The sequence below is a fragment of the Zingiber officinale genome, chromosome 4A (genome assembly GCF_018446385.1).
Source record: "Zingiber officinale cultivar Zhangliang chromosome 4A, Zo_v1.1, whole genome shotgun sequence".
Lineage (NCBI taxonomy): Eukaryota > Viridiplantae > Streptophyta > Magnoliopsida > Zingiberales > Zingiberaceae > Zingiber > Zingiber officinale.
In genome coordinates this window covers 143,567,386-143,583,969 of record NC_055992.1, presented here as the reverse complement: position 1 = coordinate 143,583,969, position 16,584 = coordinate 143,567,386, and the positions used below count along the sequence as shown (strand labels likewise).

General features: G+C 38.4%; 1 protein-coding gene across 1 annotated transcript; it reads left to right on the top strand.

The window, feature by feature from the left end:
* Positions 1–10,809: 10,809 nt before the first annotated feature.
* LOC121973744 (transcription factor HEC1-like) lies at positions 10,810–11,817 on the top strand. The gene has a single exon (XM_042525113.1). The coding sequence runs from the start codon at positions 10,900–10,902 to the stop codon at positions 11,575–11,577; it is 678 nt and encodes a 225-aa protein (XP_042381047.1). The 5' UTR covers positions 10,810–10,899; the 3' UTR covers positions 11,578–11,817.
* Positions 11,818–16,584: the final 4,767 nt, after the last annotated feature.

Sequence of the window (16,584 nt, the reverse complement as noted above, 5' to 3'; positions counted from 1 at the left end):
CATGGGTGAATTCGGCCCTAGCTTGAACTCAAGCTTAGGTGGCCGGCCCTATTAAAATAAAAAGGAATTTTATTTTTAAAATTTTTTCTTATGTGGATAACATGATTTAAAAGAGAGTTTAAAATTTTAAATCTTTCCTTTTATAAGATTCTACAAAAGATTAAGAGAAGAGTTAAATCTCTTTCCTTATTTGTAGATTAAAAGGTTGATTTTAATTTTGGTAAAAACTTTCCTTTTAATCATGTTCATGATTTAAAAGAGAGTTTAAAAATTAAATATCTCTTTTATAAAGCTTCTACAAAGATTAAGAAAAGATTAGATATCTTTCCTTATTTGTAGATTGGAAGAGATTTTATTTTTTAAAGATAACTTTCTTTTTAATCCACATGTTTAAAAGAAATATTTTAATTTATAAAATTTCCTTTTTATTGACCATCATGAAGGGAAAAATTATTAGAAAAATTTTTATAAAATTTCCGGAAACAAATTAGGAAAGTTTTAATTCTTGATTGAATTAAATTTCCTTTGCTTGGTTTAAAGTGGCCGGCCACATTATTGATGAGGAAAAATTATTTTTAATTAAATAAATTTTCCTTATCAATGGCAAAAGAATTAAGAAAATTTTTATTTAAATTTCCTTATTTGCTAAGGCCAAGGATTATAAAAGAGAGGGTAGAGGTGCCTTCATGGGTAAGAACTCTATTTATTTTTCCTCTCTTTTTTTCTTCCTTGGTGTGGCCGGCCATCCTCTTCTCCTTTCTTCTCTTTGATGGCCGAACCTCATCCTTCTTGTGGAGACCCATATGGTGGCCGGATCAAGTTTAGAGAAGAAGAAGAAGAAGGAGAGAAAGAAAGCTTTGTTTCTAGCATCCCTTGGAGCATAGTGGTGGTGGCCGAACCTCTTCATCCTAGAAGAAGTTTTGATGGCCGAAATTTGCAAGGAAGAAGAAGGTGCTTGGTGGTTCTCATCTCGGAAGATCGTTGCCCACACAACGTCCGAGGTTAGAAGAGGAATACGATAGAAGATCAAGAGGTTTTTCTAAAAGGTATAACTAGTAATTTTTCTTTCCGCATCATACTAGTTATTTTTGGAAATAATACTAAATACAAGAGGCATACGATTCTAGAGTTTCGAATTTGTTTTCGATATGGTGTTCTTTTGTTTTTCTTTTCCTTGTGATTTGATTGTTCTTTTCGGTTAACCTAAAGTTATTTTAGGAAATTAAATATTAGCTTTCTATAAAATGTTTTGTCTAGTCGGTGGTGGTTGCTCCCATATCCAAGAAGACCATGTGCCTCGCCACGTCAGTACTGGGAACCGATTATGGAAATTAATATTTAATGGAATTAATAACTTAAGGTGACTTGGGTCGAACGTGTTAAGTTCCGCAGGAGATCCAAGTCAAAACCTAAAAGAACAAATAGATTAAGTTTTGGATCAAACGTGTTAAGTTCCGTAGGCGATCCAAAATTTAATTTAAAAGAACACATGATAGCTAGGAAAAGGTTCAGACCTTTGTACAAAATTTTTGTACAGTGGAACCTCTAGGCTTTCCGAGTAGCAACCAACACCTCTGGCATGTCAAGCAGGTACTGACATATTTAGCAACGTCTCTTTTGAGTCCTGACTACCAGAACCTCTGTTTCACATCTTGGTACATCTTGGAAGAACCAGGATGCATGGAATATGGTGTACTGTGAGCTTCCTCTAAGATCTTCTTCCTCAGTCCCTCATCATTGGGCACGCAAATGCGACTCCCCTGATAAAGAATTTCACTATCTGTTACTCTAAACTCCGAGTTGTCTTCTTTCTGTATCCCCTTCTTGATCTTCTGGATGTCCGGATCTTCACTTTGCTTTCTCTGTATCTCCACGAGCAATGTAGACTCTAAGGTCAATGCAAAGAGCTGTCCTTCGATAATTTCTAGTCTAAAATCTGACAACTCCTTTTGCAGTGGTCGGGCTAGTGACGACAAAGACATCAGTGATGCACTAGATTTTCTGCTGAGTGCATCTGCCACTTTGTTAGCTTTGCCTGGGTGGTAGAGAATTTCACAGTCGTAATCTTTGACCAACTCCAGCCACCTGCGCTGTCTCATGTTTAAGTCCTTCTGAGTGAAGAAGTACTTAAGACTCTGATGATCTGTGAAGATTCTACACTGAATTCCATACAAATAATGTCGCCAGAGTTTAAGTGTAAAATCCACAGCTGCCAGCTCAAGATCATGAGTAGGGTAGTTCTTCTCATAATCTTTGAGTTGTCTGGAAGCATAAGCTATGACTTTTCCTTCTTGCATGAGTACAGCTCCTAAGCCCATCTTGGAAGCATCACTGTAGATGTCGAAACTCTTGTCGCTCTGTGGAACGGTCAGAATGGGAGCACTGATCAATCTCTTCTTTAGCTCTTGGAAACTCTGCTCACATTTATCTGACCATTCGAATCTCTTGTTCTTTCTGGTGAGGGCTGTTAGTGGAGAGGCTATCCTGGAAAATTCCCCCACGAACTTCCTGTAGTACCTAGCTAAACCAAGGAAGCTTCTGATCTCTCTGACGTTCTTGGGTCTACTCCAGTTGTTGACCGCTTCCACTTTGGCTGGATCCACTTGAATGCCTTCTTTAGAAATTATGTGACCTAAAAACGCCACCTGATTTAACCAGAACTCGTACTTGGAGAATTTAGCATAAAGCTGCTTCTGCTGAAGAGTCTGTAGTACTATTCTCAAGTGCGTTTCATGCTCCTCTGGGGTCCTTAAATAGACCAGAATGTTATCGATGAATACAATGACAAATTTGTCAAGATATTCTCTGAACACTCTGTTCATTAAGTCCATGAAGACCGCAGGTGCATTGGTAACTCCAAAAGGCATAATTACAAACTCGTAATGTCCATATCTGGTCCTGAACGCCGTTCTGGGTATATCTCTTTCTTTCACCTTCAGCTGATGGTACCCAGAGCGCAGGTCTATCTTTGAGAACACTGTTGCTCCTCTTAACTGATCAAATAAGTAATCGATCCTGGGAAGGGGGTACTTGTCCTTAACTGCTACTTTGCTTAGCGTTCTGAAATCTATGCACATTAGCACGGATCCGTCTTTCTTCATAACGAACAACTCTGGAGCTCCCCGGGGTGAATGACTAGGGTGAATGAAGCCTTTGTCAAGTAACTCCTGTAGTTGTTCTTGTAACTCCTTCAGCTCTGCTGGAGACATGCGATACAGAGCTTTTGAAATTGGACCGGTTCCAGGAACCAATTCAATCTCAAATCCACTCATTTATTGGGAGGTAGTCCAGGTAGATCTGCTGGGAATACCTCGGGATATTCACAGACCACCCGAACCCCCTCTTTCTTACCTTCTTTCTGTCCTTCTGCACTTTCTTGACTGGAGCTCCGGGCTCGCTACTGTCTTGTCTTCTATCTTGGCTGGCTCGAACTCTATACACTCCTCATAGTGCTTGTTGGTGATAGAACTCTTCATAGAACTCTAACTGAAGATCTGCCCAGCTCATCTGATCGGCTGCTCTCTTGGTCTTTATCCTCTCCCACCACATACGAGCATCTCCGGACAGGCAGAAAGAGACGCACTTGACCTTCTCGACTTCTGGCCCATCAAGAAGCTCCATTGTGCTCTCAAGTGTCTTAAACCAAGCCTGGGCATCCCAGGGCTCAGTCGTGCCTAAGAAGCTCTCTGGTTTCAGCTTCAGCCACTGTATAAGATAAGCTTCTGGTCTCTGGGGTGCTGTGACGGGTCCCAGGGAAGCTGGTGGAGTCTCAGTTACCACTGGATTCTCTGCAGTGACAGCTGGAGGAGGGGGGGTGGGGGGGGGGGGGGGGGGAAACTGCTTGCTGGTTTGCCATCAGATCGGCAATCACTTGTTGCTGCTCTGCTACTTGTCTCTGGAGTTAGGCAACAACTTCGGAGAGATTGGGCTAAGTTGATCTAAGCTCTTCGTTCTCCTCATCTTGGTTTTCAGTACGAACGGTACGGGGACATCCTTTTTCTTAACATCTAATTATGTAAAGAAAAGACTTGGTATCCTCTCTCTAACCCTTCTAATCATACATAAATATGAATAAAGAAAAGGGAAAATAAATCTTCTATCTTACTCTAGTACTCAAAAAAAAAACAAGTACTCTATACTGCAGTTAATAATAAGGAAAGCAGAATAAAGAAAGGATTTAAATACTTTCTTACTTGGAGACGGCGAGGATGATGCTGATGTGTGTGTGATGCTGGAGAATGGAACACTGTTCTGATACCAACTGTAACAACCCACCCTTCTTACTTCTACTCTCTAAGGGCGAATGTTACCTAACTACAACTCTCTATCTAGTGTCACTGACGCTATTATTAGAGTCAGTTAGATTTATCACGGTTCAGAGGAATTCCTACCGAAAGATTTCGGCAGAGTCTCCCCTGTACCGGTGACCAAATCTATAATACACAAGATATATACACAGCCACATGCGGCTGGAACACATTTTATTCACAACCACGCAGTAATAAATTCATACTATAACCAAAAGACTAGACTAGCAACAATAACTAAACACAACTCCCAGAATAGGACATAAATAAGCTACAATACGAATCAAACTCAATCACAATCACATAAACTTCATAACAGTATTTAAAGAAAAGAACTAAAGCATAAACTCTAATCATTAGGTCCTGCAAGTTTGCTAGCACTCTCTGGATCTCTCCATAGTCCAATCACCACACACATTCATCATCACCACCACCCTGTCGCCTCCCTTCATATCTTAGCTTTTCCTTTATCTGCAGTAGGAGGAAAGAAAACAAAACTATAAGCGATAACGCTTAGTAAGTACTAATCTATCTCACAAAACTCGACGTGCATAAAAAGTAATGCAATAATACTGAAACTGAAATGCTAAAGCAAATCTGCATGTGCTCATGGTATACAGAAATAAAACTAGATACTAAACATGCTCACTAACTGATAGGATAATAAGGAAATTAACACTGTAAGCTTAGAATTAAAGAAACTAACTTTTTATTTATTCTAAGCATAAAACTTGTTTCAATTTCCTATATCATTGTAATAGAAATTAATCTTTTAATTTCTATCTTTTACTTTCTTCTTCTTTCTTTCTTCTTTTTTATCTTAACTTTTCTTTTCTTTTCTTTGGGCCCAGGCTTAGTACCATCTTTGTTTTGCACGCTCTCTAATAGTGACTGGGGTAGCGAGCCTCCAGCCCTATGAGGATAAAGACCTCGGTCTTACCAGGGCCAAGACCTCGGAATTGGTCACCTGGATTTGTTTAACGACAACCTCGGAAGTCGGGTACTAGCCTCTTACTTTAATTTACTAGTTATCTCTTTTTAACTAGACTCTAGTCTTTTCTTTACTTATACTTCTCATACTCCTTTATTAGAACTTATTAGAATCCTGTAAATATTTCTAACAAGTATAAGATTACAACTAACCAAGCATGCTATATGAAAATACACAAGGGAAGAAGATCTGAACTCTCTAAGCATGTTATTAAACAAAGCGAAGGAAAGCGACTTTGAACTTACTAATTATGCTATAAAATAGAACAAAAGAGAGCTAATTCAAACTTGCTAGTCATGATATAAAATAGAGCAAAAGAAAGCTAACTTGGACTTACTAAACATGCTGTAAAATAAACCAAAAGAGAGCTTATTTAGATTTCCTAAACATGCTGTGATAAAAACAAAAGAAAGCTAATCTAACCTTACTAATCATGCTATAGAATAGGGCAAAAGAAACAACTTTGAGCCTTCTAAACATGTTGTAAAATAGGCAACAGAATGCTACTTTAAACTTTCTAAACATGCTATAAATAAAGCAAAAGAATACAACTTCAGGCTTCTTTAACGTGCTATAAAATAGGCAACAGAATGTTACTTCAAACTTTCTAAACATGCTATAAATAAAGCAAAAGAATACAACTTCAGGCTTCTTTAATATGCTGTCCAAAACTAATCCCTAAACAACCTTAACTCTGTACAATATGATCTTAAAGCAAGGAGATTCAAGCATAAAACACAACTCAAAGAATTCAACAGCAAGCCAAAAGAATGTATCCTTAGATGAACTCACGACAGCAACATGAGGTAACCATAGCAATCTGTACGGTATGATCCAAAACAGGGCAGCAAAGAACCAACCGGAAACTCAACTGTGCATGGCAAAATCCCTAGCAACAATTAAGGATAGAATGCATAACACAACAACCCTAGCATACAATTCTACCCGGCACCCAAATTAAGGTATCAGAACCATGCTTCATGCTCAATTAGCCTAAACGAATTTTTTTTTATTCCTTTGTGAAGCTCACGGCAGAACCTCAAAAGAAAACCAAAGTCCCCCAATTCTTTTCACATAGAACTCACGGCAGCAACATAAAAGGCTTCCAAATCCACCCAACTTCAATTCCGAAAGCTAAGAGATCAAAGCAATACATCGGAACTACTCCTACTACAGGTGAGTAGTACTTACCGAGGGTTCTTGGACTTACAACCGAGAAGAAGGAAGGAGAAAGCTTTTAGGGTTCGGGCGAAGCTTCTCGGCAACTCCTTCGTGTTCCCGAGCTCTTCTCCATCGGGATGGCCACTCACGGGTGAAGGATGGCTGGGAGAAACTTCGTCGGCGCCGGAGACCACGCCTGGCTTCTTCTTCGCTGTCGCCCGAGCAGGAGCGCCGTGCGGAGTCGGGATCGGGGAGAAGGCAAATAGGGTTTTCGGCTCGGGAAGAAAAAGAAACTAGGTCCTTTAATAACTAGGGTTTTATTCCAAACTATACTATATCCTTAATTCTTTCCATATAGAGTTAACAAAAATCTCATAGCTCAGCTGGTCGAGCCGGTTTTGGCTTGGGTCAGTCCGACCCAGGGTCGTGGGTTCGAATCTCGCCTTCAATGATTTTTGCCTAAACTTCTTTTTTTTTTGTAAAAATACTAAACGACCTCCAAAAATTGCGTAAAAATACTCTAAAGATTTCTAAAAATCTCTAGAATATTTTAAAAGCATTTCCAAATATTTTTATGGACATTTGGAACTCGAAATAGGGAAAATTGGGTCATTACACATACAGTAGGCTTCCCACAGCTGAAGCATAAGGAACTGCCTTTATGTCCTCTATCTCCTTTGATATCTTCGGAGACATCTCTTTAGATAAAGCTACTCCATGCCGAAAAGGTAAGAAACCTTTCTTGGAGTTTTGCATGCTAAAACGAGTAAGGATTGTATCTATATATGAAGTTTGAGATAGGCACAATATCCTTTTCTTGCGATCCCTTATAATTTTGATCCCAAGAATGTGTGCACATTCTCCTAAGTCCTTCATATTGAATTGTTTGGACCACCATACCCTTACTTCTGATAACACTTTGACATTGTTGCCGATTAACAAAATATCATCTACATATAGTACAAGAAATACCACCACGTTTCCGTTACACTTCTTGTGTACACAAGACTCATCCGGACACTGAATAAATCCATATGACTGGATTAATTCGTTAAACCAGATGTTCCAAGATCTTGAAGCTTGCTTCAGTTCATAAATGGACCGATTAAGCTTGCACACTAGATGCTCTTTGCCTTTTTCAATGAACCTCTCTGGTTGCCTCATTTGGATGTTTTCTTCAAGACTTCCATTAAGGAAAGCTGTCTTGACATCCATTTGCCAAACCTCATAATCCATATAGGCGGCAATAGATAAGAGTATCCGGATAGACTTAAGCATAGCTACTGGTGAAAAGGTTTCCTCATAATCGATTCCCTCTTTCTGAGTATACCCCTTTGCAACAAGCTTTGCTTTGAAGGTTTCCACCTTCCCGTCTGTCCCTCTTTTCCTTTTGTAGATCCATTTATATCCAATAGCTTTTACACTATTTGATGGTTCTATAAGCTCCCAGATTTTATTAGAATACATAGATTCTATTTCAGAATTCATCGCCTTTTGCCAAGATACTGCATCTTTATCTTGGAGTACTTCGTTATATGTCCGGGGATCAGGTTCATGTTTACCCGGGATCAAGTCCGAAGACTCTCCCAAAAACATGAATCTCTCAGGTTGCCTCGCAACCCTCCCACTATGATGAGACACTGTCTGTAACTGTGCATCATTTGTGACATGTGTTGCAGTTTCTTATGGTACTTCATCTTGTATTGTTGGTACTAAAGTAGACGTGCCCTCTTTGTGCATGTCAGAGGGCACCCATGCTAGATTGGTCCTCTAAACCATCTAAACTTTTGCTTAGCGTCCGAGACTTCAGGTCTTCATACTGAACGTCCGCTCCACGACCCATCCAGACTTCCACCTGGTCTATGACCACCAAGATTTTCACCTAGATACCTCGACTCTAGGATTTCGCCCAAAGTGCTCGACTCGCCAAGACTTTGTTGCCTAACCGCAGCTAGGACTTGTCAAAACCTAGAGTTTCCATGCCCTAAGATCTAGGGTTACCTCTCCCTAGGGTTTTCTACCTGCCTAGAATCCATTAGGACTTTTGCCTAAGAACACTTAGTATTTTTCTGCAAGCTCAATCACAGTTGTTAGACAACAAGTAACCTTAACTTTGGATCTTTTATCATAATCAAAACTTAGGTTTGATAGTTTGATGCTCCCTACACCAACAGTAGGAAGTAATTATAATGTAATGTTGATGTAAACTCTATGGATTTGACAATTTCCTAGTTCAATGGCATGTTTATGCCTTATTCTTATTTGATTGAATTCGCGTGTGGTGATTGATTGCTTATATGTATTGTTTAATTGAATAAATGTAAATATTGTTCTCCATGTAGAGGAAATGCTCTAGATCGTATGACCGAGAGGCCTTTAGAGGGTATCTCTTTAATCGAACCTTCTAGAACATTTTCTTGAAATGAAGATTAATTCTCTATAGGATTGTCTAATTAGAGCTTAATGGGTTTATCCCTATTCCATGTTAGAAAATGATTTATGTAATTTAGACTATATGGTGGGGGATCCTCATATGACACTAGGTATCCATTTAACCAGACTTTCTATGTTACCTCCTCTACTTAATAGCATTGAAATCTGACGGGATAAGCACTCCGATGTAGCCATAATGAGGTTGTATCGGTATTTAGTTATGATCCCTATAAGAGCATAAATATAGAAGATAGGAGATGGATAATTCATAGTACATCAACTAGCATTACAATGAAATCGAAATTTTAGAATCATTTCCCAACAAACTTTAATTTCCAATCTCACATCTTCCGAACCTCTTATTCTCAACTCTCTCTCTCTCTCTCAACTCTCTCTCTCTCTCTCTCTTAATCTCTAGGTCTTAAGCTTTCAAACAATATTTGATAATCTAGATAATTTACTTTGTGGACTCAACTAGTGCTTAATCCATAATTCTTGTGGGATCAATATTTTTATTATTTGATGACTTAACCATACACTTGTGATGAAAAAATATAGTGTCATTATCATTATGAGTTATATTGTGCTATTTTAGATAAACAACTTATGGAGCTTAATAGCTATTTCTCTTAAACAAATACTGAATTACTTTATTGTATAGGATGTCTTAATCTTAGGGACTTATTCTCTACTTTCAATAAGGAAAATCTCATTAGTTTTGCTAGATTATATCCTAAGAATTTTTCTACACATGATATTGTGTTACTTTATAATCAACTTGAGAATTATATTATTGATATGTGTTCAAGCAGTGAATTTTCAGCAGTTGATGAGATTGTAAATCTTGCTACGAAAATGGTAGAAACAAGAAGACATGTGGTCTATCCTTTAGTTTATATGCTTGTTACTTTAGTATATATATTGACTTTCCTAGTTGCTACTGTGAGTGTAGAGAAAGCATTTTCTGTAATGAAGATCATAAAATATCGATTGTACAATCGAATGGAAGATGATTAGCTTAATGTTTGTACGATTTCATACATTAAGAAAGATATTTTTAATGGAATTGACTATGAAGCTATTATGCAACTATTTTAAATCATAAATTCTCATAGTGAATAATTATAATTTTAGTGTAAATTTTTTTAAGGTATATTTATTGACTATTGTGAAATTATATATCATTGACTTTTGTCTTACCCCCCTCGGCTATTGTCCTCATCGACTATATTCTTAACTTCATCTTTGAGTGGCAGAACATCTTCTTAATTTCTTAGGTATTTAATAATTGAGTCCCAATTTCAATGAATTAATGAAAGAATTTTTTCTTTAATAATAGACGATTGACTTAAGAATGTTAAACTATCGGTACTTGTACTTTTCAATTTATGTTAATAGTCAATAAAATTTTTCTATAAAACTAAATCAATCACCTTAATATTAATCGGCGTAAGCCAAATTAACCGGTGCCAACTAAAAACAAACCCCACTCATATTAGAATCGATTCCATCATTTATCATTCACATTTTCCAACAAAATATATACATCTTTGAAGATAATTTCACCTTTTCTTTATGTAAATAGTTAAAATTAACTAGCATCTATTGATGTCATTGTGACATGTGCCGACCAAACTTGGACCAGCGCCTTCCTTTTAACCTGCTTACTTAGACATCATGCCATGTTCACGCACAGCAGGTCGGACCCAGTAATTGGCAGCGACGCCATTGGCAGCAGATAGATAAACAAAGTCCATGAACATTAATGAATTCCACTTTAATCACAATTAGTGAGCCAGACCCACTGGCCACCACCCTTCTTCTCTATCCAAATTAATAGAGAGAAGAAGTTATCATTGGTTATTACAATTTTAGGCCGCGGTAGAATTAGATTCTGATCCTGCCTCCTTGCTATAAATAGCCACCCAACTGGATTGATACTCCCTTCACCTGCTGGCTTATTGTTTGTTATACCTCTCCATTTCTATCACTTCCTCGATCTCGCAAATGGACGTAGACTTCTTGGTCGCTTCGCCTGAGACCCAGATGGACTGGGTGAACATGATGCTGCAATTGGCAGATGAATCACTTCTCCTGCTCCCGGACGGCCAGTATCTCGCCGGAACTCGTCCACAGCAGGCCCTTGTGCCTGCCGCTTCTCCCCCCACCTGCCCTGCCTCGCCCATGTTTCCAGCCGCGCCCTTCGGTCCTAGCTTATACGACGAGAGTACGGCGGCGTCGCCGGTAATCACGACCAACCCGGTTGCTACGTCGGGCGACGGGACAGAGTTTTCGATGAGCGAGATGGTATTCCGGGTGGCGGCGGCGCAGCCGGAGCAGGTGGACCCGGAGACGGTGCGGCCGGCGAAGCGGCGGAATATGAGGATGTCCAAGGACCCGCAGAGCGTGGCGGCTCGGCTGCGGCGGGAGCGGATCAGTGAGCGGATGCGGATCCTGCAGCACATGGTCCCCGGCGGCACCAAGATGGACACCGCCTCCATGCTCGACGAGGCCATCCAGTACGTCAAGTACTTGAAGACGCAGGTCCGATCCCTGGAGATGGCTGCGGTCACCCAGGGGATGCTGCCGGCAGCCACATACCGGCTGCCGTTGGCCGGAATCAGCTACCCTTGCATCAACGCCATGTCCCAGCTCCAGGAACAGGGATTCATGCATCATTATTAACTGATTGCCGTACAGCATATCGATCATTCATTCTTAGCGACGATCCACTCCACAGTGAGTTTTATGAAGTGGTGCACCATTTTACTGTTGACGAAGAGTTCCCGCAGGAACACTTCCACACCCTTACTTTCTTTCTTTCTTTCTTTCTTCTGTGTTTGTTTTATATATCCAGTCATGATGTAGCCTTCTTTTATGGCCTATCTGCACCATGTTTGTGAATAAATCAGTAGATTGCAAATATTTACCGATGACGAACTCAAATTTACCCTTCCATTTGAACACGATGTAGACCCTCAAACTAATTAACTTTTCTATTGCTGAGCACTAATTAAACACCGTTAGGAATGCAGTCGCTCTCAGCTGTAAGCCGATCGATGCCTGTTTCAGGTTCTCTGCTCCAGCCGAAAAGTTGAGAAAGCGACTGATATAAATTTTAATCATTCTAATTCTCATTACGTGAACGACTTGAATGTGTCTCCACCAATATGATTCGATCAATGGCGGGGGAGGGAAGGTCGTTACAGGTTTGCTATACGTGTGTTGTGAGATGGCGTGACGGTTGGAAACGGTGGAGAGGAGAGGGTCTGGTGGCGGGACAGGCGTGGGGCCCGTCGGTCGGTAGGTCGGTCGGTCGTACCGGGGCTCATAACTGGAGCGAATTAAATTTGGTTGCCAATCCACACCTTCCAACCTCGGTCAATCATCGCTCCGCGTACCGCTGCAACGGCAGGCCCGGTGGGGCACGCCCAATCGCCCGTATCTTCGCCTCGATTCGGTCAACACTGAAAGGACAGATTTTTCCAGTGTCGATCCACTCTTATCACCAATCATTCCAATTACGTGTAAACACTTTGACCAACAATGGACTAAACAAATATTCTCCGGAACTGCGGTTTAGCGGTTAGATCTTCTAAACATTTAATGAGATAATTAAAATTTTTATTTAATTTCGATGTGCTGTAGGGTTTTTCTTAGATAGAATAGTAAATTTAAGGATATTGACGGTTTAGGTGAATCTTCACGAGTATTTTTTGATTTATATCTAAATTATCCAAAAAAATAAACATATATTAAATACAACAATACAAGTTAAATTTTTATAATATATAAAACATATATTCAATTTTTATATTTATCAAAATATATAATTATTTCTAGTTAGGTTCTTCTTCGTCGACTATTCATTCACTCTAATCGTCTGCTATTAGACAGTTGAAACAATTTTTTAAATTTATTGTATTAGATTTGTGATCAGTAGTCGAGTGTCCAAAACTCATCCGTTGATTGCTAATTTTTCTGCACTCTCATTACGTGGCTAGACCATTACATATCTCTTAAAATATTTTAAAACTATATCAATTTTAAAAATTCATAACTCCCCTACTAAGTTATAAAATCTAGCTCCAAGGGCCTAATTACATTCACGATGATCAAAACTTTGATAATATTTTAGAAACATTTCAGATCAAGTCAATTGTAATTCTTTCATCATCATCTTCGAATTAACCATACTCTTAGACATAGATTTTATAGTTTAAATAGAAAACTATGGCTCTCGGATCAATGTACAATGGTAAGATATTTTCTTTGTTTCTCAGACATCATAATTTTTAAAATTGACATAACTTTAAGATATTTTGAAAGTTGTGCAATATTTTCCTCTTGATTAGCCAACTAAAAAAAGAGAATTGTGAATTTTTAAAATTAACATAACTTTAAGATATTTTGAAAGTTATGTAATAATCTTACCACGTAATAGAAGCGTAGAAAATTTAACAGTCGACTAATGAGTTATGTACGGTCAAATAATGATAACAATCGAGCACTTGACTATCTCCTATCAATCAATTGTTGGCGAATAGATAGTGGTGAATAAGACTGAAGATAAGTGTGTTTTGATAAATATAAAAATTGGATACGAGTATTATAAAAATCTAATTATGTGGTTCAATAAATTACAGTAGATATGTGACAAGAGTTAAATTGATATTAGAGTATAGTGTGCTTACTTTTCATATTTGAGTGTCGTCGAAGTCAGCAAATCACTCAACTGTTTAATAACAATAAATTGTCGATGAATAAACAATCGATTATTGATAAAGAAAGATATAATAGAAAATAATTATATTTTAACAAATCTAAAAACTAAATATGAATTTTGAGTATTATAAACCGGATAATATTCCACAATCTAGTTGTGAGAGATAATAGAGATATTTTTAATTGAAATTATACAAAATAATTTAGATTTATCTATTGGGATAGTTTAAATTAATAATCTCAAGTTATTAGATTGAGCTAGTTAGTTTGATCTGTTAGGTTGTCCAAGTGGTGTTTCTAAGTAGGAAGACTGCTGCTAGAGGGCGAATGTCATGAGGTCGAAGTGGTTGAGTTGTTGATTGCCCGAGCTAAGTCGTCGACTGTCGAGCTTCGAATTGGACTTCCAATAGGGTGTTGTTGGCCGAATGCTCCCAAGTGGTTCCAAGTGCTGCGAGATTCGAGTGCTCTGAGTGCTTCCCCAGTCCGAGTGAGAAGCTGTATGCAATGCAAGCAGGTTGCTGAGTTGGGACGTAGAATGCCCGAGCTACAAAGTGTTGAGTGGGGTGGCCGAGTGTCCAAGCTACCAAGTGGTCGAGTTGTTGAGTCACTCAACTATCGAGTCAACTAAGTTTGTGTGGGTCATCGCTGCTTGAGAGCCAAGTTGGGAGAGAAAGATCCCGAGGCCTACATTTGATATAATTTTCTTAAAACAAATTTGTCCCTTCCGATTGTGCTTGGAGGTTACTTTGGATATCTATTTTTCAAGAAACAAGGAAAAGAACAAGGAACAAAGTGGATGGAACTTTTGTTCTACTTCTCAATGCATCTATATCCCTCTGCCAAAAGGAAGAACCTCTTTATATAAGAACTTAAATCCTTGACTGTATTGAATGGTTGAGTAATGAATATTCATTGCCTCCCTCCGCTCAGGTCGTAATGCCCACAGTTATGGATTCACCCTTGATTACACTTGTCACCCGTAGTTACAAATTCACCATTAATCAGCACATTAATGCATCCGTTATATACTTAAGTAGCAAACAAAAGAAGAATTCAAGTGACAAAATGTTATTAGCTCATTCGTTTGAGCAAATTTTATATCGACCGGTTCAACATTCGACACGCATAGGTTGTGCTTGCATATGAGTCAGACTTAGTTTAGTCATAAGAGCACAAATCCTTTGTTACATTGAATGACTCAGTAATGAACATTCATTGCTTTCATTCGCTCGGGTTGTAACGCCTGCAGTTACAAATTCATCATTGCTTACACCACATTAATACATCTGCCACATACTTGAGCAACAAATAAAAAAGGAATTCAATTGACAAAATATTAGCTGATTCATTTAAGTAAATTTTATCTCAACCAATTTGTCATTCGGCGTGTACAGGTCATGCTTGCACACGAGCCAACTTAATTTAGTATAATTTTATCTCTTGATTTGCACCCTTTGCAAGCTCATACATGAAAGAGAATATCTACTCATACATATTTACAACTTTCATTAGTTATGATTCAAAATAAGTCAATCATAATATTATAAAACTCTCAGTATAAAACTAAAATCTCCCATTCATAATGGAGCACTCTTCTTTCGTCTACTTGTTTTTTTGTTTCTATTTACATTTCCAACATTATAAAAATCAAACTATCTACTTGTTTTTTGTTTCTATTTACATTTCCAACATTATAAAAATCAAACTATGTTATTCAGTAGTTAGATTACATTATGGTGATAATGATTCCTCAAGTACTTGTCATATTTGGGTGTCGTCGAAATCAGTTTGAAAGCAAAGATCCTGGTTCATTGCACTTGCACCATGCAGGGAAGAAAATCTGCGCGTTGGTATTTGCAAGTTTCAATTATAACCGCGAGAGCTCAGTTCACATGGATCACATGTGAGGCCAAGAATTTATTGAAACGCCACGGAATTTAACTCGTTAATTCTCATTTTTCTGATGAAAACGCACTGTAGCTCATACAAATCCTGAAAAAGGTCGGTTCATGATTGGACCTTGTTGCTGAGCAGAAGTGCCGCCACTAGCTTGGGATAAAGACAGTTTTTTTTTTTTCGTTTTTTGTTTCTCTTTTCTGCTGCCGACAGACTGAAGTATTGGACAAGTCTTAAAGAGCGGATTTTGTGTATCAAGGAAATATAATATAGGTTCGCCATCACAGTGAATATGCTGGGACAGAGATGGTCACACAAGAATGCAATTAAGACAGGACATGGAACCAGGGGATGATGCATCAGCTGTGGAAGATGGTATATATGTGACAGAGGCTGGCACATCCAAGGTCGAACACAAATTCTGTTTTAACCTATAGATGCCGGTGGGACCAAATGAGAATTTTGGCATTCTAAGAATAGTTGCTTCTTTCAGGCTTAATGAATTTGTTCACATTCATGGTGTGCAATTGAAGTTATGGTAAGATTGTTCACTCTTTAATAACTTGAACTATCAACCAGTGGGTCAAAATCCACTGCTAGAATGAGTGCAAGAAAGTGTTGATGCTGGGAGTATAGTCTTAAATTCAAAGTTTTGATATATGACTAACGTTAAAGTTATGTTTATTGAAATCTAATAAGTTGATATCAATTGTGCAGGAGCATATTACTTGACAAGATGAAGTTCTGGTTGGAAATTAGGAAGTGGTCAAGACCTAGTGAAGCTAGACAACTAAAGTCCTAGTTGGGAATCAGGCAGTAACTAAGTTCTAGCAGATCTAAGCAACTGAAGTCTTGATTGGGATTCAGGCATGAGATAAGTCTTGGTTAGAAACCAAGTAAGAAAGTGCTAGTTGGAAATTAAGTAGATCAAGTCTAAGTAGAGTCAGCTAGGAGCTAAAGGCTTAGTAAAAGAGTTCAATTGGAGTTAGTAGATAGTTGAAGGCTTTGTAAAAAAGTTCAAGTGGAGTCAGTTGGGAGCTAACAACTTGTTAAACAAGTCAAAATTGAATC